The 25,395-nt window shown below is 46.7% G+C and overlaps 1 protein-coding gene across 1 annotated transcript in view; it reads left to right on the top strand.

Annotated features, from left to right (window-relative positions):
• LOC118377283 (rho guanine nucleotide exchange factor 26-like) overlaps nt 1-25,395 on the top strand; it is a 153,988-nt gene that overhangs the window by 104,047 nt on the left and 24,546 nt on the right. Inside the window, exons 8-11 of the mRNA XM_052468602.1 lie at nt 1,859-1,933; nt 2,164-2,253; nt 13,132-13,286; nt 17,168-17,377. Of these exons, the coding sequence (XP_052324562.1) occupies nt 1,859-1,933; nt 2,164-2,253; nt 13,132-13,286; nt 17,168-17,377 (530 nt within the window). The remainder of the gene's footprint in view (nt 1-1,858; nt 1,934-2,163; nt 2,254-13,131; nt 13,287-17,167; nt 17,378-25,395) is intronic.

The raw sequence follows: 25,395 nt of genomic DNA, 5'->3' as shown, positions 1-25,395 counted from the left end.
ATCTAACACACTCATATACTGAACACTCATATACTGGACACTCATATACTGGACACTCGTACTGGACACTTTTTATTGAAAATAAAAAACAAATACCTTATGTATGTAAGTATTCAGATCCTTTGCTATGAGACTCTAAATTGAGCTCAGGTGCATCCTGTCTCCATTGATCGTCCTTGAGAGGTTTCTACAACTTGTTGGAGTCCACCTGTGGTAAATTAATTTTATTGGACATGATTTGGAAAGGCACACACCTGTCTATATAAAGTCCCACAGTTGACAGTGCACGTCAGAGCAAAAAACAAGCCATGAGGTTGAATGAATTGTCAGTAGAGCTCTGAGACAGGATTGTGTTGAGGCACAGATCTGGGTAAGGGTAGCAAAACATGTCTGCAGCATTGAAGGTCCCCAAGAACACAGTGTCCTCCATCATTCTTAAATGGAATAAGTTTGGAAGCACCCAGACTCTTCCTAGAGCTGGCCCCCCGGGGAGAAGGGCCTTGGTCAGGGAGGTGAACAATTCAAAAAACATGGTTATTGCTTTGTTATTATGAGGTATTGTGTGTAGATTGATGAGGGGGGGAAAAGCAATATAATCAATTTTAGCATAATGCTGTAATGTAACAAAATGTGTGAAAATGTCGAGGGGTCAGAATACTGTCTGAATGTACTGTATATAACCATGCAGAAACATACACACACACCTTGTCTGTTCATGACTGTCTCACTCTCTGAAGGACTTTGTTTCTTACATAACACTGAAGATTGATTACACTAAACCAGCCTCTTGTTTCCTCCTTTCTCCCTCCCCCTTCATTCTCTCATGTGTTTATTATTTCTATTACTTTCGTTCTCACACTGTTAGTCCCCCTCTGCTCTCTCTCTCCTCTCGCTCTCCTCCCTCTCCTCTCTCTCCTCTCTCTCTCTCTCTCCTCTCTCTCCTCTCTCTCCTCTCTCTCCTCTCTCTCTCTCTCTCTCGCTCTCCTCTCTCCTCTCTGTCTCCTCTCTCTCTCCTCTCCCCCCCTCTCCTCTCTCTCCTCTCTCCCCCTCTCTCTCCCCCTCTCCTCTCTCACCCCTCCCTCCCCTCTCTCTCCTCTCTGTCTCTCCTCTCTCTACTCCCTCTACTCTCTCTCCTCTCTCCCGCTCTCTCCCTCTCTTCCTCCCTCTCCTCTCTCTCCTCTCCCTCTCTTCCTCCCTCTCTCTCACCCTCTCTCTCCTCCCTCTCCTCTCTCTCTCTCTCTCCTCCCTCTCCTCTCTCCTCCCACTGCTCTCTCTTCTCTCCTCTCTCTCTCCTCTCTCCTCTCTCTCCCCTCCCTCTCCTCTCTCTCTCCTCTCTCTACTCCCTCTCCTCTCTCCCCCTCTCTCGCTCTCGTCCTCCCTCTCCTCTCTCTCTCTCCTCCCACTGCTCTCTCCTCTCTCTCCCCCTCTCCTCTCCTCTCTCTCCTCCAGTCTTGCTGAACTGGAATAGCTTGTCATGTGTTACTGATCTCTAATCTTTTAATACGTTTTATTATAGCTCACTCACTCACACACTCTCTCACACACACACAAACATACACACACAAACATACACACACACACAGGTATGATATTAGGCCATGAAGTAGGAGGCTTTTGAGTCCTGAGAAAGTTTTGTTGATACTTACTGCTTGTGCGGGACAGCAGCGTGAGAGAGATGTGTTCTAGAAGCCTCTCCCAGGATTAACGAAGTGGTTAACCTTAGCTTGTCTCACAGCCTTTCTTCATCATACTCTGTGTACACAGAATACTATATTACATTTGATAAAGTACACTCTTTCCTGGGTCCCAGCCTGTGTGTGTGATCTGCTCTGACCCCTGACCCCTCTCTCTGTTCCAGGTCATTTGTCAGAAGGCTCCTAAGGACTCTGCTCAGTATGAGACCTGTAAGAAAGCCCTCCAATCAGTGAGCAAGGTAAGAGGTCAACTGGGGGGTCAAACCCAAACTGATGCCATGTCAAAGCCCATCTCAACATGAGCTCCATGAAGAGCCTGCGTTTCCCTTTGGTCTATGTATGTGAGCCTGCATGTAAGTACAGTCACATTGTGTGTGTGTGTGTGTGTGTGTGTGTGTGTGTGTGTGTGTGTGTGTGTGTGTGTGTGTGTGTGTGTGTGTGTGTGTGTGTGTGTGTGTGTGTGCGTTAGGTGGTGCGTCAGTGTAACGAAGGGGCCCGTACGATGGAGAGAACAGAGATGATGTACACCATCAACTCTCAACTGGAGTTTAAAATCAAGGTAAGGAGATGGGCTTGGAATTATGCAGTATAGTATGGTAACTCTATAGCTGGGCTTTATGGTAACTCTATAGCTGGGCTTTATGGTAACTCTATAGCTGGGCTTTATGGTAACTCTATAGCTGGGCTTTATGGTAACTCTATAGCTGGGCTTTATGGTAACTCAGTTCACCTCAGTGTGGCCTATAGCTGGGCTTTATGGTAACTCTATAGCTGGGCTTTATGGTGACTCTATAGCTGGGCTTTATGGTAACTCAGTTCACCTCAGTGTGGCCTATAGCTGGGCTTTATGGTAACTCAGTTCACCCCAATGGGGCCTATAGCTGGGCTTCATGGTAACTCAGTTCACCTCAGTGTGGCCTATAGCTTGGCTTTATGGTAACTCAGTTCACCCCAATGGGGCCTATAGCTGGGCTTCATGGTAACTCAGTTCACCTCAGTGTGGCCTATAGCTGGGCTTTATGGTAACTCTGTATCTGGGCTTTATGGTAACTCTATAGCTGGGCTTTATGGTAACTCTATAGCTGGGCTTTATGGTAAATCTATAGCTGGGCTTTATGGTAACTCTATAGCTGGGCTTTATGGTAACTCTATAGCTGGGCTTTATGGTAACTCTATAGCTGGGCTTCATGGTAACTCTATAGCTGGGCTTTATGGTAACTCAGTTCACCTCAGTGTGGCCTATAGCTGGGCTTTATGGTAACTCTATAGCTGGGCTTTATGGTAACTCTATAGCTGGGCTTTATGGTAACTCTATAGCTGGGCTTTATGGTAACTCTATAGCTGGGCTTTATGGTAACTCTATAGCTGGGCTTTATGGTAACTCTATAGCTGGGCTTTATGGTAACTCTATAGCTGGGCTTCATGGTAACTCTATAGCTGGGCTTTATGGTAACTCTATAGCTGGGCTCATGGTCACTATAGCTGGGCTTCATGGTCACTATAGCTGGGCTTCATGGTAACTCTATAGCTGGGCTTCATGGTAACTCTATAGCTGGGCTTTATGGTAACTCAGTTCACCTCAGTGTGGCCTATAGCTGGGCTTTATGGTAACTCTATAGCTGGGCTTTATGGTAACTCTATAGCTGGGCTTTATGGTAACTCAGTTCACCTCAGTGTGGCCTATAGCTGGGCTTTATGGTAACTCTATAGCTGGGCTTTATGGTAACTCTATAGCTGGGCTTTATGGTAACTCTATAGCTGGGCTTTATGGTAACTCTATAGCTGGGCTTTATGGTAACTCTATAGCTGGGCTTTATGGTAACTCTATAGCTGGGCTTTATGGTAACTCTATAGCTGGGCTTTATGGTAACTCTATAGCTGGGCTTTATGGTAACTCTATAGCTGGGCTTTATGGTAACTCCGTTCACCTCAGTGTGGCCTATAGCTGGGCTTTATGGTGACTCTATAGCTGGGCTTTATGGTAACTCAGTTCACCTCAGTGTGGCCTATAGCTTGGCTTTATGGTAACTCAGTTCACCCCAATGGGGCCTATAGCTGGGCTTCATGGTAACTCAGTTCACCTCAGTGTGGCCTATAGCTGGGCTTTATGGTATCTCTGTATCTTGGCTTTATGGTAACTCTATAGCTGGGCTTTATGGTAACTCTATAGCTGGGCTTTATGGTAACTCAGTTCACCTCAGTGTGGCCTATAGCTGGGCTTTATGGTAACTCTATAGCTGGGCTTTATGGTAACTCTATAGCTGGGCTTTATGGTAACTCTATAGCTGAGCTTTATGGTAACTCTATAGCTGGGCTTTATGGTAACTCTATAGCTGGGCTTCATGGTAACTCTATAGCTGGGCTTTATGGTAACTCAGTTCACCTCAGTGTGGCCTATAGCTGGGCTTTATGGTAACTCTATAGCTGGGCTTTATGGTAACTCTATAGCTGGGCTTTATGGTAACTCTATAGCTGGGCTTTATGGTAACTCTATAGCTGAGCTTTATGGTAACTCTATAGCTGGGCTTTATGGTAACTCTATAGCTGGGCTTCATGGTAACTCTATAGCTGGGCTTTATGGTAACTCAGTTCACCTCAGTGTGGCCTATAGCTGGGCTTTATGGTAACTCTATAGCTGGGCTTTATGGTAACTCTATAGCTGAGCTTTATGGTAACTCAGTTCACCCCAATGGGGCCTATAGCTGGGCTTCATGGTAACTCAGTTCACCTCAGTGTGGCCTATAGCTGGGCTTTATGGTATCTCTGTATCTGGGCTTTATGGTAACTCTATAGCTGGGCTTTATGGTAACTCTATAGCTGGGCTTTATGGTAACTCTATAGCTGAGCTTTATGGTAACTCTATAGCTGGGCTTCATGGTAACTCTATAGCTGGGCTTCATGGTAACTCTATAGCTGGGCTTTATGGTAACTCTATAGCTGGGCTTTATGGTAACTCTATAGCTGGGCTTTATGGTAACTCTATAGCTGGGCTTTATGGTAAATCTATAGCTGGGCTTTATGGTAACTCTATAGCTGGGCTTCATGGTAACTCTATAGCTGGGCTTCATGGTAACTCTATAGCTGGGCTTTATGGTAACTCTATAGCTGGGCTTCATGGTAACTCTATAGCTGGGCTTTATGGTAACTCTATAGCTGAGCTTTATGGTAACTCTATAGCTGGGCTTTATGGTAACTCTATAGCTGGGCTTTATGGTAACTCTATAGCTGGGCTTCATGGTAACTCTATAGCTGGGCTTTATGGTAACTCAGTTCACCTCAGTGTGGCCTATAGCTGGGCTTTATGGTAACTCTATAGCTGGGCTTTATGGTAACTCAGTTCACCCCAATGGGGCCTATAGCTGGGCTTCATGGTAACTCAGTTCACCTCAGTGTGGCCTATAGCTGGGCTTTATGGTAAGAGTTAGAGTTACCATGAAGCCCAGCTATAGAGTTACCATGAAGCCCAGCTATAGAGTTACCATAAAGCTCAGCTATAGAGTATCTCTGTATCTGGGCTTTATGGTAACTCTATAGCTGGGCTTTATGGTAACTCTATAGCTGGGCTTTATGGTAACTCAGTTCACCTCAGTGTGGCCTATAGCTGGGCTTTATGGTAACTCTATAGCTGGGCTTTATGGTAACTCTATAGGTGAGCTTTATGGTAACTCTATAGCTGGGCTTCATGGTAACTCTATAGCTGGGCTTCATGGTAACTCTATAGCTGGGCTTTATGGTAACTCTATAGCTGGGCTTTATGGTAACTCTATAGCTGGGCTTTATGGTAACTCTATAGCTGGGCTTTATGGTAAATCTATAGCTGGGCTTTATGGTAACTCTATAGCTGGGCTTCATGGTAACTCTACAGCTGGGCTTTATGGTAACTCTATAGCTGGGCTTCATGGTAACTCTATAGCTGGGCTTTATGGTAGCTCTATAGCTGGGCTTCATGGTAACTATAGCTGGGCTTCATGGTAACTCTATAGCTGGGCTTTATGGTAACTCAGTTCACCTCAGTGTGGCCTATAGCTGGGCTTTATGGTAACTCTATAGCTGGGCTTTATGGTAACTCTATAGCTGGGCTTTATGGTAACTCAGTTCACCTCAGTGTGGCCTATAGCTGGGCTTTATGGTAACTCTCTATCTGGGCTTTATGTTCACTCTATAGCTGGGCTTTATGGTAACTCAGTTCACCTCAGTGTGGCCTATAGCTGGGCATTATGGTAACTCTGTATCTGGGCTTTATGGTAACTCTATAGCTGGGCTTCATGGTAACTCTATAGCTGGGCTTTATGGTAACTCTATAGCTGGGCTTCATGGTAACTATAGCTGGGCTTCATGGTAACTCTATAGCTGGGCTTCATGGTAACTCTATAGCTGGTCTTTATGGTAACTCAGTTCACCTCAGTGTGGCCTATAGCTGGGCTTTATGGTAACTCTATAGTTGGCTTTATGGTAACTCTATAGCTGGGCTTTATGGTAACTCAGTTCACCTCAGTGTGGCCTATAGCTGGGCTTTATGGTAACTCAGTTCACCCCAATGGGGCCTGTAGCTGGGCTTCATGGTAACTCAGTTCACCTCAGTGTGGCCTATAGCTGGGCTTTATGGTAACTCTATAGCTGGGCTTTATGTTAACTCTATAGCTGGGCTTTATGTTAACTCTATAGCTGAGCTTTATGGTAACTATAGCTGGGCTTTATGGTAACTCTATAGCTGGGCTTCATGGTAACTCTATAGCTGTGCTTTATGGTAACTATATAGCTGGGCTTCATGGTAACTCTATAGCTGGGCTTTATGGTAACTCTATAGCTGGGCTTCATGGTAACTATAGCTGGGCTTCATGGTAACTCTATAGCTGGGCTTTATGGTAACTCAGTTCACCTCAGTGTGGCCTATAGCTGGGCTTTATGGTAACTCTATAGCTGGGCTTTATGGTAACTCTATAGCTGGGCTTCATGGTAACTCTATAGCTGTGCTTTATGGTAACTCTATAGCTGGGCTTTATGGTAACTCTATAGCTGTGCTTCATGGTAACTCTATAGCTGTGCTTTATGGTAACTCTATAGCTGGGCTTCATGGTAACTCTATAGCTGTGCTTCATGGTAACTCTATAGCTGGGCTTCATGGTAACTCTATAGCTGGGCTTTATGGTAACTCAGTTCACCTCAGTGTGGCCTATAGCTGGGCTTTATGGTAACTCTATAGCTGTGCTTCATGGTAACTCTATAGCTGTGCTTTATGGTAACTCTATAGCTGGGCTTCATGGTAACTCTATAGCTGTGCTTCATGGTAACTCTATAGCTGGGCTTCATGGTAACTCTATAGCTGTGCTTTATGGTAACTCTATAGCTGGGCTTCATGGTAACTCTATAGCTGTGCTTCATGGTAACTCTATAGCTGGGCTTCATGGTAACTCTATAGCTGGGCTTTATGGTAACTCTATAGCTGTGCTTCATGGTAACTCTATAGCTGTGCTTTATGGTAACTCTATAGCTGGGCTTCATGGTAACTCTATAGCTGTGCTTCATGGTAACTCTATAGCTGGGCTTCATGGTAACTCTATAGCTGGGCTTTATGGTAACTCAGTTCACCTCAGTGTGGCCTATAGCTGGGCTTTATGGTAACTCTATAGCTGTGCTTCATGGTAACTCTATAGCTGTGCTTTATGGTAACTCTATAGCTGGGCTTCATGGTAACTCTATAGCTGTGCTTCATGGTAACTCTATAGCTGGGCTTCATGGTAACTCTATAGCTGTGCTTTATGGTAACTCTATAGCTGGGCTTCATGGTAACTCTATAGCTGTGCTTCATGGTAACTCTATAGCTGGGCTTCATGGTAACTCTATAGCTGGGCTTTATGGTAACTCAGTTCACCTCAGTGTGGCCTATAGCTGGGCTTTATGGTAACTCTATAGCTGGGCTTTATGGTAACTCTATAGCTGGGCTTCATGGTAACTCTATAGCTGTGCTTTATGGTAACTATATAGCTGGGCTTCATGGTAACTCTATAGCTGGGCTTTATGGTAACTCTATAGCTGGGCTTCATGGTAACTATAGCTGGGCTTCATGGTAACTCTATAGCTGGGCTTTATGGTAACTCAGTTCACCTCAGTGTGGCCTATAGCTGGGCTTTATGGTAACTCTATAGCTGGGCTTTATGGTAACTCTATAGCTGGGCTTTATGGTAACTCAGTTCACCTCAGTGTGGCCTATAGCTGGGCTTTATGGTAACTCTGTATCTGGGCTTTATGGTAACTCTATAGCTGGGCTTCATGGTAACTATATAGCTGGGCTTCATGGTAACTCTATAGCTGGGCTTTATGGTAACTCTATAGCTGGGCTTCATGGTAACTATAGCTGGGCTTCATGGTAACTCTATAGCTGGGCTTTATGGTAACTCAGTTCACCTCAGTGTGGCCTATAGCTGGGCTTTATGGTAACTCTATAGCTGGGCTTTATGGTAACTCTATAGCTGGGCTTTATGGTAACTCAGTTCACCTCAGTGTGGCCTATAGCTGGGCTTTATGGTAACTCTATAGCTGGGCTTTATGGTAACTCTATAGCTGAGCTTTATGGTAACTCAGTTCACCCCAATGGGGCCTATAGCTGGGCTTCATGGTAACTCAGTTCACCTCAGTGTGGCCTATAGCTGGGCTTTATGGTATCTCTGTATCTGGGCTTTATGGTAACTCTATAGCTGGGCTTTATGGTAACTCTATAGCTGGGCTTTATGGTAACTCTATAGCTGAGCTTTATGGTAACTCTATAGCTGGGCTTCATGGTAACTCTATAGCTGGGCTTCATGGTAACTCTATAGCTGGGCTTTATGGTAACTCTATAGCTGGGCTTTATGGTAACTCTATAGCTGGGCTTTATGGTAACTCTATAGCTGGGCTTTATGGTAAATCTATAGCTGGGCTTTATGGTAACTCTATAGCTGGGCTTCATGGTAACTCTATAGCTGGGCTTCATGGTAACTCTACAGCTGGGCTTTATGGTAACTCTATACCTGGGCTTCATGGTAACTCTATAGCTGGGCTTTATGGTAACTCTATAGCTGAGCTTTATGGTAACTCTATAGCTGGGCTTTATGGTAACTCTATAGCTGGGCTTTATGGTAACTCTATAGCTGGGCTTCATGGTAACTCTATAGCTGGGCTTTATGGTAACTCAGTTCACCTCAGTGTGGCCTATAGCTGGGCTTTATGGTAACTCTATAGCTGGGCTTTATGGTAACTCAGTTCACCCCAATGGGGCCTATAGCTGGGCTTCATGGTAACTCAGTTCACCTCAGTGTGGCCTATAGCTGGGCTTTATGGTATCTCTGTATCTGGGCTTTATGGTAACTCTATAGCTGGGCTTTATGGTAACTCTATAGCTGGGCTTTATGGTAACTCAGTTCACCTCAGTGTGGCCTATAGCTGGGCTTTATGGTAACTCTATAGCTGGGCTTTATGGTAACTCTATAGGTGAGCTTTATGGTAACTCTATAGCTGGGCTTCATGGTAACTCTATAGCTGGGCTTCATGGTAACTCTATAGCTGGGCTTTATGGTAACTCTATAGCTGGGCTTTATGGTAACTCTATAGCTGGGCTTTATGGTAACTCTATAGCTGGGCTTTATGGTAAATCTATAGCTGGGCTTTATGGTAACTCTATAGCTGGGCTTCATGGTAACTCTACAGCTGGGCTTTATGGTAACTCTATAGCTGGGCTTCATGGTAACTCTATAGCTGGGCTTTATGGTAGCTCTATAGCTGGGCTTCATGGTAACTATAGCTGGGCTTCATGGTAACTCTATAGCTGGGCTTTATGGTAACTCAGTTCACCTCAGTGTGGCCTATAGCTGGGCTTTATGGTAACTCTATAGCTGGGCTTTATGGTAACTCTATAGCTGGGCTTTATGGTAACTCAGTTCACCTCAGTGTGGCCTATAGCTGGGCTTTATGGTAACTCTGTATCTGGGCTTTATGGTAACTCTATAGCTGGGCTTTATGGTAACTCAGTTCACCTCAGTGTGGCCTATACCTGGGCTTTATGGTACCTCAGTTCACCCCAATGGGGCCTATAGCTGGGCTTCATGGTAACTCAGTTCACCTCAGTGTGGCCTATAGCTGGGCATTATGGTAACTCTGTATCTGGGCTTTATGGTAACTCTATAGCTGGGCTTCATGGTAACTCTATAGCTGGGCTTTATGGTAACTCTATAGCTGGGCTTCATGGTAACTATAGCTGGGCTTCATGGTAACTCTATAGCTGGGCTTCATGGTAACTCTATAGCTGGTCTTTATGGTAACTCAGTTCACCTCAGTGTGGCCTATAGCTGGGCTTTATGGTAACTCTATAGTTGGCTTTATGGTAACTCTATAGCTGGGCTTTATGGTAACTCAGTTCACCTCAGTGTGGCCTATAGCTGGGCTTTATGGTAACTCAGTTCACCCCAATGGGGCCTGTAGCTGGGCTTCATGGTAACTCAGTTCACCTCAGTGTGGCCTATAGCTGGGCTTTATGGTAACTCTATAGCTGGGCTTTATGTTAACTCTATAGCTGGGCTTTATGTTAACTCTATAGCTGAGCTTTATGGTAACTATAGCTGGGCTTTATGGTAACTCTATAGCTGGGCTTCATGGTAACTCTATAGCTGTGCTTTATGGTAACTATATAGCTGGGCTTCATGGTAACTCTATAGCTGGGCTTTATGGTAACTCTATAGCTGGGCTTCATGGTAACTATAGCTGGGCTTCATGGTAACTCTATAGCTGGGCTTTATGGTAACTCAGTTCACCTCAGTGTGGCCTATAGCTGGGCTTTATGGTAACTCTATAGCTGGGCTTTATGGTAACTCTATAGCTGGGCTTCATGGTAACTCTATAGCTGTGCTTTATGGTAACTCTATAGCTGGGCTTTATGGTAACTCTATAGCTGTGCTTCATGGTAACTCTATAGCTGTGCTTTATGGTAACTCTATAGCTGGGCTTCATGGTAACTCTATAGCTGTGCTTCATGGTAACTCTATAGCTGGGCTTCATGGTAACTCTATAGCTGGGCTTTATGGTAACTCAGTTCACCTCAGTGTGGCCTATAGCTGGGCTTTATGGTAACTCTATAGCTGTGCTTCATGGTAACTCTATAGCTGTGCTTTATGGTAACTCTATAGCTGGGCTTCATGGTAACTCTATAGCTGTGCTTCATGGTAACTCTATAGCTGGGCTTCATGGTAACTCTATAGCTGTGCTTTATGGTAACTCTATAGCTGGGCTTCATGGTAACTCTATAGCTGTGCTTCATGGTAACTCTATAGCTGGGCTTCATGGTAACTCTATAGCTGGGCTTTATGGTAACTCTATAGCTGTGCTTCATGGTAACTCTATAGCTGTGCTTTATGGTAACTCTATAGCTGGGCTTCATGGTAACTCTATAGCTGTGCTTCATGGTAACTCTATAGCTGGGCTTCATGGTAACTCTATAGCTGGGCTTTATGGTAACTCAGTTCACCTCAGTGTGGCCTATAGCTGGGCTTTATGGTAACTCTATAGCTGTGCTTCATGGTAACTCTATAGCTGTGCTTTATGGTAACTCTATAGCTGGGCTTCATGGTAACTCTATAGCTGTGCTTCATGGTAACTCTATAGCTGGGCTTCATGGTAACTCTATAGCTGTGCTTTATGGTAACTCTATAGCTGGGCTTCATGGTAACTCTATAGCTGTGCTTCATGGTAACTCTATAGCTGGGCTTCATGGTAACTCTATAGCTGGGCTTTATGGTAACTCAGTTCACCTCAGTGTGGCCTATAGCTGGGCTTTATGGTAACTCTATAGCTGGGCTTTATGGTAACTCTATAGCTGGGCTTCATGGTAACTCTATAGCTGTGCTTTATGGTAACTATATAGCTGGGCTTCATGGTAACTCTATAGCTGGGCTTTATGGTAACTCTATAGCTGGGCTTCATGGTAACTATAGCTGGGCTTCATGGTAACTCTATAGCTGGGCTTTATGGTAACTCAGTTCACCTCAGTGTGGCCTATAGCTGGGCTTTATGGTAACTCTATAGCTGGGCTTTATGGTAACTCTATAGCTGGGCTTTATGGTAACTCAGTTCACCTCAGTGTGGCCTATAGCTGGGCTTTATGGTAACTCTGTATCTGGGCTTTATGGTAACTCTATAGCTGGGCTTTATGGTAACTCAGTTCACCTCAGTGTGGCCTATAGCTGGGCTTTATGGTACCTCAGTTCACCCCAATGGGGCCTATAGCTGGGCTTCATGGTAACTCAGTTCACCTCAGTGTGGCCTATAGCTTGGCTTTATGGTAACTCAGTTCACCCCAATGGGGCCTATAGCTGGGCTTCATGGTAACTCAGTTCACCTCAGTGTGGCCTATAGCTGGGCTTTATGGTAACTCTGTATCTGGGCTTTATGGTAACTCTATAGCTGGGCTTTATGGTAACTCTATAGCTGGGCTTTATGGTAACTCAGTTCACCTCAGTGTGGCCTATAGCTGGGCTTTATGGTAACTCTATAGCTGGGCTTTATGGTAACTCTATAGCTGGGCTTTATGGTAACTCTATAGCTGGGCTTTATGTTAACTCTATAGCTGGGCTTTATGGTAACTTTATAGCTGGGCTTTATGGTAACTCTATAGCTGGGCTTTATGGTAACTCTATAGCTGGGCTTCATGGTAACTATACCTGGGCTTCATGGTAACTCTATAGCTGGGCTTCATGGTAACTCAGTTCACCACAGTGGGGCCTATAGCTGGGCTTTATGGTATCTCAGCTCACCTCAATGTGGCCTATAGCTGGGCTTTATGGTAACTCTATAGCTGGGCTTTATGGTAACTCTATAGCTGGGCTTTATGTTAACTCTATAGCTGGGCTTTATTGTAACTCAGTTCACCTCAGTGTGGCCTATAGCTGGGCTTTATGGTAACTCTATAGTTGGGCTTTATGTTAACTCTATAGCTGGGCTTTATGGTAACTCTATAGCTGGGCTTTATGGTAACTCTATAGCTGGGCTTTATGGTAACTCTATAGTTGGGCTTTATGTTAACTCTATAGCTGGGCTTCAGTTTTTGTCTCTGCCCAATACAGTTTTATATCTTTATGTTTGAAGCCTGAAATGTGGCAAAATGTCGCAAAGTTCAAGGGGGCCGAATACTTTCGCAAGGCACTGTACATACATACATACATACATACATACATATTTAAACAGGTTCTCATACACACATTTGTGGACACACTTTGTCAGACAGGACACATGTGTTGTAGTGATGTGGGAAAGTGCTGCTGGTACATGTGGGCCTAACAGATGTCTGCAGGGCTGTGAACATACATTCTGCCCTCATAGCCAGCTGTTCACACACACTACACAGGAATGTCTGGAGTACATTACATGTGTAAAACTTGATATTGATTGTCTGTGTGTGTGTCTCTCCCCCCAGCCCTTCCCACTGGTGTCGTCCTCTAGGTGGATGGTGAAGAGAGGGGAGCTCACAGCCTTCGTGGAGGAGAACGGCATCTTCTCCAAGAAGACGTCACGGCAGCAGGTCTACTTCTTCCTCTTCAACGACGTCCTCATCCTCACCAGGAAGAAGAGGTGGGTCCACAGTCTCACTAGCCAATTACAGCCAATCCCACAGTCTCCCCGACCAATCACAGCTAACTCCTACAGTCTCGCTAGCCAATCACAGTGAACTGCACATTTTCACTAGCCAATCGCAGCCAATCCCACAGATGGGGAGGGTGGTGGTGGTGGTGGTGATGAAGGAAAGTTTAGGTATGGTAAATATGACCATGGCAAGCTCAGATTCTCTGTAGGTCGTTGCGACAGAGTTATGTGCGGGAAACTCTGTGTTCATGTGTGTTGTCTCTCTGGTATGAGTCAAGTGTGACTTTGGAGTATGGGCCGTTTCCCAGAACACACCTCAGCACCCTGTCCCAGCATGGTGACAGTGGAGGTGTAGCCACGGGGCTCCAGTAACAGGGTGTGCCTGTTTGTTTTTATCTTTCACTTTCTCAGAAGATATGGGACCATTTCTGGCAGGCTCTACCTGGTTGATTTATTAGAGGGAAGGTACTCATGATAGCTCTTAGTAATGAAAATAAATATACTTCAGTCAGTTCAACTGTGAGGTCAACTACTGGAAGAAGCAGTGGAACCTTTAGCACAAGTGTAACGGCCTGGCTGAACATACAAACCTGTCTCTGTTGGTGTGCTCACAATCTGTGTGTGTGTCTGTACATGTGTCTGTGTATCAGTACTGAGCCTATGGATCTGCACATTGTCAGCAGGATCAGAACGGAAGCTTGTTTTACCCCCCCCCCCCCAAAAAAAAATATATATATTTCAGGAACATTCTGCGCTCCGTCAATACAGTATGACTTCCTGGAAACCAGATGGCTCTCATTAATTCGTGGGTGTGCTTCTCATTCCCCCAAATCTCCTTTTTTTTCATCTCCAGCTGTGTCACGGATCATTCTGTCGCGTTCTGTCTAAATGACTGAAACCTTTTTTCTTTCTGGGAATTTGATCCAAAGCAGCTCCAGTGGTTTCCAGGACTGGGACTATTTGGATACGTGTTGGTGTGGAATCGGTTCTGCTGTGGCATGTTACTATTCCTCTCTTTCTCTCTCTATCGGTTTCTCTCTTTCTATTTCTCTTTCTCTGCATGATCAGAAATAAAAGCACTGGCTAGACTAATTGGAATCTAGGTCACGGTACATTAGGTCAACAGTAGAGCAGGGAGTGCAGAGCCAACGTTAACCCTGGACTCCATGCTACTGGCCGGCCCCTCTTAGACCTCCTTTTCTCATAGCCTCGTCTAGCCAGGGTGATTCTACTGCTGTCTGACCTGGAGAGGAGATGGCTCTGATGTGCAGTTCACCAGCCCATCTACCGATGTGTATTGTTGATTAACAAACAACTGTAAGTCGCTCCAGATAAGAGGATCTGCTAAATGACATAAAATGTAACAAATTAATGACAAAAATGACACTACATACCCTACATTACTCATCTCATGTGTATATACTGTACTCTATACCATCTACTGCATCTTGTCTATGCAGTTCGGCCTTCGCTCATCCATATATGTACATATTCTTATTCATTCCTTTACACTTGTGTGTATAAGGTAGTTGTTGTGAAATTGTTAGATTACTTGTTAGATATTACTGCACGGTCGGGAACTAGAAGCACAAGCATTTCGCTTCACTCATATTAACATCTGCTAACCATGTGTATGTGACAAATAAAATGTGATTTGATTCTCTGTTCAGGTTTTAGACCCACAGGAACACTTGTGTAACAACTCACCACTACTACACAGCAGCTGGCCTCTCCCCCACCCCACCCTCTCCTCTCCTCTTCTCTCCTCTCCTCTCCTCATCATCTCCTCTTCTCCCCTTCATCACCCTCTCCTCCCCTTCCTCTCCTCTTCTCCCCTTCCTCTCCTCTTCATCTCCACTTCTCCTCTTCATCACCCTCTCCTCCCCTTCTTCTCCTCTTCTCCCCTTCCTCTCCTCTTCATCTCCCTCTCCCCCACCCTCTCCTCTTCTCCCCTTCCTCTCCTCTTCTCCCCTTCCTCTCCTCTTCATCTCCTCTTCTCCCCTTCATCACCCTCTCCTCCCCTTCCTCTCCTCTTCATCACCCTCTCCCCCACCCCACCCTCTCCTCTTCTCCCCTTCCTCTCCTCTTCATCTCCTCTTCTCCCCTTCATCACCCTCTCTTCCCCTTCCTCTCCTCTTCTCCCCTTCCTCTCCTCTTCATCTCCCTCTCCCCCACCCCACCCTCTCCTCTTCTCCCCTTCCTCTCCTCTTCATCACCCTCTCCCCCACCCCACCCTCTGCTCTTCTCCCCTTCCTCTCCTCTTCATCTCCACTTCTCCTCTTCATCACCCTCTCCTCCCCTTCCTCTCCTCTTCTCCCCTTCCTCTCCTCTTCATCTCCCTCTCCCCCACCCTCTCCTCTTCTCCCCTTCCTCTCCTCTTCATCACCCTCTCCCCCACCCCACCCTCTCCTCTTCTCCCTTTCCTCTCCTCTTCATCTCCTCTTCTCCCCTTCATCACCCTCTCCTCCCCTTCCTCTCCTCTTCTCACCCTCTTCTCCTCTTCCTCAACCTGTCCTCTTCTCTTCATCTTCTCTCCCTCTCCTCTTCTCCCCTTCCTCTCCTCTTCATCTCCTCTTCTCCCCTTCATTACCCTCTCCTCCCCTTCCTCTCCTCTTCTCCCCTTCCTCTCCTCTTCATCTCCACTTCTCCTCTCCCTCACCCTCGTCTTCCTCTCCTCTTCATCTCCTCTTCCTCTCCTCTTCATCTCTTCTTCTCTATCCTCACCCTCCTCTTCCTCTTCATCTCCTCTTCTCTATCCTCACCCTCCTCTTCCTCTCCTCACCCTCCTCTTCCTCTCCTCTTCATCTCCTCTTCTCTATCCTCACCCTCTTCCTCTCCTCTTCATCTCCTCTTTTCTCTCACCTTTCCTTCCCTCCCTCTGCTTTTTCCTTCTCTCTTTCAAGCTTAGTCTTCCATCTTTGTTTGTTTGAGCTCTGTGGGACTGACTGGCTACCAGACTACTACAGCTCTATGGGTCTGACTGGCTACCAGACTACTGCAGCTCTATGGGTCTGACTGGCTACCAGACTACTGCAGCTCTATGGGTCTGACTGGCTACCAGACTACTGCAGCTCTGTGGGTCTGACTGGCTACCAGACTACTGCAGCTCTATGGGTCTGACTGGCTACCAGACTACTGCAGCTCTATGGGTCTGACTGGCTACCAGACTACTGCAGCTCTATGGGTCTGACTGGCTACCAGACTACTGCAGCTCTGTGGGTCTGACTGGCTACCAGACTACTGCAGCTCTATGGGTCTGACTGGCTACCAGACTACTGCAGCTCTGTGGGTCTGACTGGCTACCAGACTACTGCAGCTCTGTAATATGGCTAAAGGTTAATCTGCCTCACCTGATAATCTGTCTCTCATTCTCCCTCTCGCTCTCTGTCTCTCATTCTCCCTCCCTCTCGCTCGCTCTCATTCTCCCTCCCTCTCGCTCTCTCTCATTCTCCCTCCCTCTCGCTCTCCCTCTCATTCTCCCTCGCTCTCGCTCTCTGTCTCTCATTCTCCCTCCCTCTCGCTCTCTGTCTCTCATTCTCCCTCCCTCTCACTCTCTGTCTCTCATTCTCCCTCCCTCTCGCTCTCTGTCTCTCATTCTCCCTCCCTCTCACTCTCTGTCTCTCATTCTCCCTCCCTCTCACTCTCTGTCTCTCATTCTCCCTCCCTCTCGCTCTGTCTCTCATTCTCCCTCGCTCTCTGTCTCTCATTCTCCCTCCCTCTCGCTCTCTGTCTCTCATTCTCCCTCCCTCTCACTCTCTGTCTCTCATTCTCCCTCCCTCTCGCTCTCTCTCTCATTCTCCCTCCCTCTCGCTCTCTGTCTCTCATTCTCCCTCCCTCTCGCTCTTTGTCTCTCTCTCTCTCCCCCTCAGTGAGGACAGCTACACAGTGATAGACTATGCTCTGAGGGGCCAAATTTGGGTGGGACCCTGCCAGGCCGAGGATGTCAACCTATCACCCGTCAGAAGCACCGCTGGAATGCTGACATCACGGCAGCCTGGGGCCAGCCACCTCTTCCGCCTGCGTTTCCGTAGCAACCACTCCGGAGACAAGGTGCCCATGGTCCTGGGGGTGGAGCGAATGTAAGTGTCACCTTCTACTGTGCAACACTTGACCTTTGTATCTGTGTGTTTCTTTCTATCACTCTCTCCGTGCTGGGTCCTATCTGTGATGTCTCTCTGAGCTGGGTCCTCTATCTCTCTCTGAGCTGCGTCCTATCTGTGATCTCTCTCTGAGCTGCGTCCTATCTGTGATCTCTCTCTGAGCTGGGTCCTCTCTATCTCTCTCTGAGCTGTTTCCTATCTGTGATCTCTCTCTGAGCTGGGTCCTATCTGTGATCTCTCTCTGAGCTGGGTCCTCTCTATCTCTCTCTGAGCTGGGTCCTATCTGTGATCTCTCTCTGAGCTGTATCCTATCTGTGATCTCTCTCTGAGCTGTATCCTATCTGTGATCTCTCTCTGAGCTGGGTCCTCTCTATCTCTCTCTGAACGGGGCCTCTCTATCTCTCTATGAGCTGGGTCCTCTCTATCTCTCTCTGAGCTGGGTCCTCTCTATCTCTCTCTGAACTGGGTCCTCTCTATCTCTCTCTGAGCTGGCTCCTCTCTATCTCTCTCTGAGCTGGCTCCTCTCTATCTCTCTCTGAGCTGGGTCCTCTCTATCTCTCTCTGAGCTGGGTCCTCTCTATCTCTCTCTGAGCTGGCTCCTCTCTATCTCTCTCTGAACGGGGCCTCTCTATCTCTCTATGAGCTGGCTCCTCTCTTTCAATTCAGTTCAATTCAAGGGGCTTTATTGGCATGGGAAACATGTGTTAACATTGCCAAAGCATGTGAGGTAGATAATATACAAAAGTGAAATAAACAATAAAGATTAACAGTAAACATTACACATACAGAAGTTTCAAAACAATAAAGACATTACATATACATAGCTGGGTCCTCTCTCTCTCTCTCTCTCTCTCTCTCTCTCTCTCTCTCTGAGTCCTCAATCTCTCTCTGAGCTGGGTCCTAGCTGGGTCCTATCTCTCTCTCTCTCTGAGCTGCTGGGTCCTCTATCTCTCTCTCTCTCTCTCTCTGTCTCTCAGCTGGGTCCTCTATCTCTCTCTGAGCTGGGTCCTAGCTGGGTCCCCTCTCTCTCTCTCTCTGAGCTGGGTCCTCTATCTCTCTCTGAGCTGGGTCCTAGCTGGGTCCTCTCTCTCTCTCTCTCTCTCTCTCTCTGAGCTGCTGGGTCCTCTATCTCTCTCTCTCTGTCTCTCAGCTGGGTCCTCTATCTCTCTCTGAGCTGGGTCCTAGCTGGGTCCTCTCTCTCTGAGCTGCTGGGTCCTCTATCTCTCTCTGAGCTGGGTCCTAGCTGGGTCCTCTCTCTCTCTCTCTCTCTCTCTCTCTCTCTCTGAGCTGGGTCCTCTCTCTCTCTCTCTCTCTGAGCTGCATCCTATCTGGGTCCTCTCTCTCTCTCTCTCTGAGCTGGGTCCTCTCTCTCTCTCTCTGAGCTGGGTCCTAGCTGGGTCCTCTCTCTCTCTCTCTCTCTCTCTCTGAGCTGCGTCCTATCTGGGTCCTCTCTCTCTCTCTCTCTGAGCTGGGTCCTAGCTGGGTCCTCTCTCTCTCTCTCTCTCTGAGCTGCGTCCTATCTGGGTCCTCTCTCTCTCTCTCTGAGCTGCATCCTATCTGGGTCCTCTCTCTCTCTCTCTCTCTCTCTGAGCTGGGTCCTAGCTGGGTCCTCTCTCTCTCTCTCTCTCTGAGCTGCGTCCTATCTGGGTCCTCTCTCTCTCTCTCTCTCTCTGAGCTGCATCCTATCTGGGTCCTCTCTCTCTCTCTCTCTCTGAGCTGGGTCCTATCTGAGTCCTTAATGATCTGTCTCTTTTCTTCATTCTTTCCTATTCACTGAATACTTGGGTCTAATATGGGGTGCTCTGGGAGTGTGTGCCATCAGGAACACGTTTCTTTATATACAGTTGAAGTCAGAAGTTTTATACAGTTGGAGTCATGAACTCTTTTTTCAACCACTCCACAAATGTCTTGTTAACAAACTATAGTTTTGGCAAGTTGGTTAGGACATCTACTTTGTGTATGACACAATTGTTTACAGACAGATTATTTCACTGTATCACAATTCCAGTGGGTCAAACACTAAGTTGCCTGTGCCTTTTAAACAGCTTGGAAAATTCCAGAAAATAATGTAATGGCTTTAGAAGCTTATGATAGGCTAATTGACATCATTTGAGTCAATTGGAGGTGTACCTGTGGATGTATTTCAAGGCCTACCTTCACACTCTGTGTCTATTTGCTTGACATCATGGAAAAATCAATAGAAATCAGCCAAGACCTCAGAAAAACATTGTAGACATCCACAAGTCTGGTTCATCCTTGGGAGCAATTTCCAAACGCCTGAAGGTACCACATTCATCTGTACAAACATCTGTACAAACAATAGTACGCAAATATAAACACCATGGGACCACGCAGCCGTCATACTGCTCAGGAAGGAGATGTGTTCTGTCTCCTAGAGATGAACGTACTTTGGTGCGAAAAGTAGAAATCAATCCCAGAACAACAGAAAAGGACCTTGTGAAGATGCTGGAGGAAACAGGTACAAAAGTATCTATATCCACAGTAAAACGAGTCCTATATCAACATAACCTGAAAGGTCGCTCTGCAAGGAAGAAGCCACTGCTTCAAAAGCACCATAAAAAAGCCAGACTACGGTTTGCAACTGCACATGGGGCAAAGTATGGTACTTTTTGGAGAAATGTCCTCTGGTCTGATGAAACAAAAATAGAACTGTTTGGCAATAACGACCATTGTTCTGTTTGGAGGAAAAAGGGGGAAGCTTGCAAGCTGAAGAACACCATTCTAACCGTGAAGCACGGGGGTGGTAGCGTCATGTTGTGAGGATGCTTTGCTGCAGGAGGGACTGGTGCACTTTACAAGATAGATGGCATCACGAGGACGTAAAATTATGTGGATATATTGAAGCAACATCTCAAGACATCAGTCTGGAAGTTAAAGCTTGGTCAATGACCCCAAGCATACTTCCAAAGTTGTGGCAAAATAGGTCAAGGTATTGGTATAGAGAATGTGTGGGCAGAACTGAAGAAGCGTGTGTGAGCAAGGAGGCCTACAAACCTGACTCAGTTACACCAGCTCTGTCAGGAGGAATGGGCCAAAATTCACCCAACTTATTGTGGGAAGCTTGTGGAAGGCAACCCTAAACGTTTGACACAAGTTAAATCATTTAAAGGCAATGCTACCAAATACTAATTGAGTGTATGTAAACTTATGACCCACTGGGAATGTGATGAAAGAAATAAAAGCTGAAAGAAATAATTCTCTCTACTATTATTCTGACATTTCACATTCTTAAAATAAAGTGGTGATCCTAACTGAACAAGACAGGGAATTTTTACTAGGATTAAATGTCAGAAATGTTGATCAACTGAGTTTAAATGTATTTGGCTAAGGTGTATGTACACTTCCGACTTTAACTGTATCTACCTCAGTGAATACATCTAGTGGGATGGGCGTTTTCAATCCCACAATGCCTTGAGTGTGTGTGTGTGTGTGTGTGTGTGTGTGTGTGTGTGTGTGTGTGTGTGTGTGTGTGTGTGTGTGTGTGTGTGCGCACAAGTCACTCAGATCAAAGTCTACTCTGAGTTTATAGAGCCCACTTTTCTCTCTCTCTCTGTCTCTCTGTCTCTCTCTCTCTGTCTCCCTCTCTCTCCCTCTCTCTTTCTCTCTCTCTCTCTCTTTCTCTCTCTCTCTCACTAAGACCCACACACACTGATCAAAGTCCCCTGATATCAGCGTTTCCAGCCACCATTAACCCTCTCTACTCTGTTGTCTAAGTCCTTCGGGGTAATGTTTACCCAAACACCTCACCTACAGTAGGTAGAAAACATCTGAGGTGACATATTTCTGGCTCGAACGGAATCATTTTCCCCTCAGCAAACACTGTCTGTATAGGGAATCATTTTCCCCTCAGCAAACACTGTCTGTATAGGGAATCATTTTCCCCTCAGCAAACACTGTCTGTATAGGGAATCATTTTCCCCTCAGCAAACACTGTCTGTATAGGGAATCATTTTCCCCTCAGCAAACACTGTCTGTATAGGGAATCATTTTCCAATGATGTAGCAGCCTATTTTGGGCAGTAGTTTTATCACCCAGACCCATTGTATAATTTAAGATAGTAGCTCGGGGCCTCTGTATGGTCATGGAGAATGCAGTGAGTTTCTGACACTTGTACATTCCACTCTACTGAAGTTGAGTCATCTTTTAAGTCATTTTTTATTTGTGAACTTTCTCTCAATTCAATTCAAGAGGCTTTATTGTCATGGGAAACACATGTTTACATTGCCAAAGCACGTGAAATAGACAATAAACAAAAGTGAAACAAACAGTAAAAGACATTGCACTCACAGAAGTTCCAAAAGAATAATACAGTATTATATATATAGTGTTTTTATTTTACCTTTATTTTACTAGGCAAGTCAGTTAAGAACAAATTTTTATTTTCAATGACGGCCTAGGAACAGTGGGTTAACTGCCTGTTCAGGGGCAGAACGACAGATTTGTACCTTGTCAGCTCGGGGGTTTGAACTTGCAACCTTCCGGTTACTCTAACCACTAGGCTACCCTGCCGCCCCATTTTAACAATGTCTTTAACAATGGTTAAAGTACACAAGGGAAAATAAATAAGCATAAATATGGGTTGTATTTACAATGGTGTTTGTTCTTCACTGGTTGCCCTTTTCTCGTGGCAACAGGTCACAAATCTTGCTGCTGTGATGGCACACTGTGGAATTTCACCCAGTAGATATGGGAGTTTATCAAAATTGGATTTGTTTTTCAAATTCTTTGTGGGTCTGTGTAATCTGAGGGAAATATGTCTCTCTAATATGGTCATACATTGGGCAGGAGGTTAGGAAGTGCAGCTCAGTTTCCACTTCATTTTGTGGGCAGTGAGCACATAGCCTGTCTTCTCTTGAGAGCCATGTCTGCCTACGGCGGCCTTTCTCAATAGCAAGGCTATGCTCACTGAGTCTGTACATAGTCAAAGCTTTCCTTAATTTGGGGTCAGTCACAGTGGTCAGGTATTCTGCCGCTGTGTACTCTCTGTTTAGGGCCAAATAGGATTCTAGTTTGCTCTGCATGCAGAGTCTCAATTTGGTGTTTGTCACATTTTGTGAATTCTTGGTTGGCTCTATGACTGAATTCTTGGTTGGCTCTAACTGATTCAAGTATTTTTAACTAGATCCTAAATGGTATGTTGAATGTTATGTTCCTTTTGATGGCCTAGAAGGCGCCTCATGCCTTGTCTCTCAGATCGTTCACAGCTTTGTGGAAGTTACCTGTGGCGCTGATATATAGCCCAAGGTATGTATTGTTTTTTGTGTGCTCTAGGGCAATGGTGTCTAGATGGAATTTATATTTGTGGTTCTGGCGACTGGACCTTTTTTGGAACACCATTATTTTGGTCTTACTGAGATTTACAGTCAGGGCCCAGGTCTCACAGAATCTGTGCAGAATATCTAGGTGCTGCTGTAGGCCCTCCTTGGTTGGTGACAGAAGCACCAGATCATCAGCAAACCGTAGACATTTGACTTCAGATTCTAGTAGTGTTAGGCTTGTCTGTCTGTCTGTCTGTCTGTCTGTCTGTCTGTCTGTCTGTCTGTCTGTCTGTCTGTCTGTCTGTCTGTCTGTCTGTCTGTCTGTCTGTCTGTCTGTCTGTCTGTCTGTCTGTCTGTCTGTCTGTCTGTCTGTCTGTCTGTCTGTCTGTCTGTCTGTCTGTCTGTCTGTCTGTCTGTCTGTCTGTCTGTCTGTCTGTCTGTCTGTCTGTCTGTCTGTCTGTCTGTCTGTCTGTCTGTCTGTCTGTCTGTCTGTCTGTCTGTCTGTCTGTCTGTCTGTCTGTCTGTCTGTCTGTCTGTCTGTCTTTTTCACTGGCCTCCATATAAAGGACGTGTTCACTTCCTTTGTCAGCGAATAGGGAGTGCTTACATGCAGGTACACACACAGACACACACACACACACACACACACACACACACAGACACAAGGCCAGATCTCCCTCATTCCTCTATCTGTTTAGGTTAACCTCTTTTTCTAAACACATTCTCTACAGATCCTAGCATAAACATAACATTATCTTCATCCAATACCTATCTTAGCTAAACGTATCCATAACAACTAGAATGCCTTGCAGACTCTGTCTGCATCCAGTGTCTTGTGTGACTGACTGGAGGGCTTTTCCAGGCTATATGCTTGCTACCACATGCCATGCCCTGACTCATGCTGCCCAGTCAGCTGCATTAACCTGGCTCCCCCTCTCCCCCGCTCCCCCTCTCCCTGAGTGTCTCTTCACAGAGGCCTGCCTGCCTGCCTGCTTGCAGTGTTTGTGTGTGTGTGTGTGTGTTTGGAAAGCCCCCAGATTTCCCCCTCTAAGAGCGTGGGTCAGGACCCCTGCTGTAATGTAATGACTTAATAATAGTGTGTGTGTGTGTGTGTCTGTGTCTGTGAGACAGCAGTTGCCCCTCACTCACTGTAGTAGCCTAGGGAATGATCTGGACTAGCGAGTCCCCAGCAACCAGCCATTGTTACATTGGTTGCCTAGCAGGAAACCTGTTGTTGAGTTGGCATGTTCCCACGATTCACACACTAACCCCCTCGTTCCCCTTCATCCCTCTCTCGTCGCTCTTCTCTCTCTCTCCTCACCCCCGAGAGAGAGAGAGAGAGACAGACAGACAGACAGACAGACAGACAGACAGACAGACAGACAGACAGACAGACAGACAGACAGACAGACTCACTCACTCACTCACTCACTCACTCACTCACTCACTCACTCACTCACTCACTCACTCACTCACTCACTCACTCACTCACTCACTCACTCACTCACTCACTCACGCATGCTTGTCTCTACCTGTGTGTGTCAGCCTCAACCACACAGAGAGAGCTTGAGGGTCTGTGCATCCCTTCCCACACATATGATACCTGTGTGTGTTCCAACAGGAATGTATTCATTTATTTAACCTTGTTTTAACTAGGCAGGTCGGTAAAGAAGAAAATCGTATTTACAATGACGGTCTCCCCCCTCCCCCGGCCAAACCCACACGACCCTGGACCAATGGTGTTCCCCCCTATGGGACTCCCAATTACAGCCGGATGTGATGCAACCTGGATTCAAACCAGGGACTGTAGTGACGCCCCTTGCACAGCTGCGATACTCGGGAGCCGTGTGTGTGTGTTGGTGCCTTTACTAATAAACGAGAGTGTGTATTAATCGTCCTGATACCTCAGCTGGCATGGTTTATGGTGGGAACGCTGTGTGTGTGTGTGTGTGTGTGTGTGTGTGTGTGTGTGTGCGCGCGTGCGTGCGTGCGTGCGTGCGTGCGTGCGTGCGTGCGTGCGTGCGTGCGTGCGTGCGTGCGTGCGTGCGTGCGTGCGTGCGTGCGTGCGTGCGTGCGTGCGTGCGTGCGTGCGTGCGTGCGTGCGTGCGTGCGTGCGTGCGTGCGTGCGTGCGCGTGCGTGCGCGTGCGTGCGCGTGCGTGCGTGCGCGTGCGCGTGCGTGCGTGCGTGCGTGCGTGCGTGCGCGTGCGTGCGTGCGCGCGTGCGTGCGTGCGTGCGTGCGTGCGTGCGTGCGTGCGTGCGTGCGTGCGTGCGTGCGTGCGTGCGCGTGCGTGCGTGCGTGCGTGCGTGCGTGCGTGCGTGCGTGCGTGCGTGCGTGCGTGCGTGCGTGCGTGCGTCCAACTGCCAAGACCAGCAGTGAACAGATGTCATTCCCACATGTCTCCCTTAGACTCAGACAGCCACACAAACATTCAGTCACTCAGACATCCACCGGTGTGTCTTCTCTCCTGACCTCCAGAGTGTCATGACTCAGTACAGGTTCTCCTGAGGGCAACCAAGGAACCAACCCTGTGTATCTCCCTCAGTCTCTGAACCCGAGTTAACACACCATCACAGTTTACATTCACTGTGACCCGGATAGATAAGAGTGTATTTGTGGTCACATCGACCACCTGGGACCGTCCAATCACAGTCCTGAAGAATGCTTGACCGTGGAGAATGTCCTGAATGATAGTTGTGGTGCTATTGAGCCTCCGACA

This window comes from Oncorhynchus keta, chromosome 18 (genome assembly GCF_023373465.1).
Source record: "Oncorhynchus keta strain PuntledgeMale-10-30-2019 chromosome 18, Oket_V2, whole genome shotgun sequence".
NCBI lineage: Eukaryota > Metazoa > Chordata > Actinopteri > Salmoniformes > Salmonidae > Oncorhynchus > Oncorhynchus keta.
The sequence above is the reverse complement of the archived record's forward strand: the minus strand, read 5'-3'. Positions and strand labels throughout refer to the sequence as shown.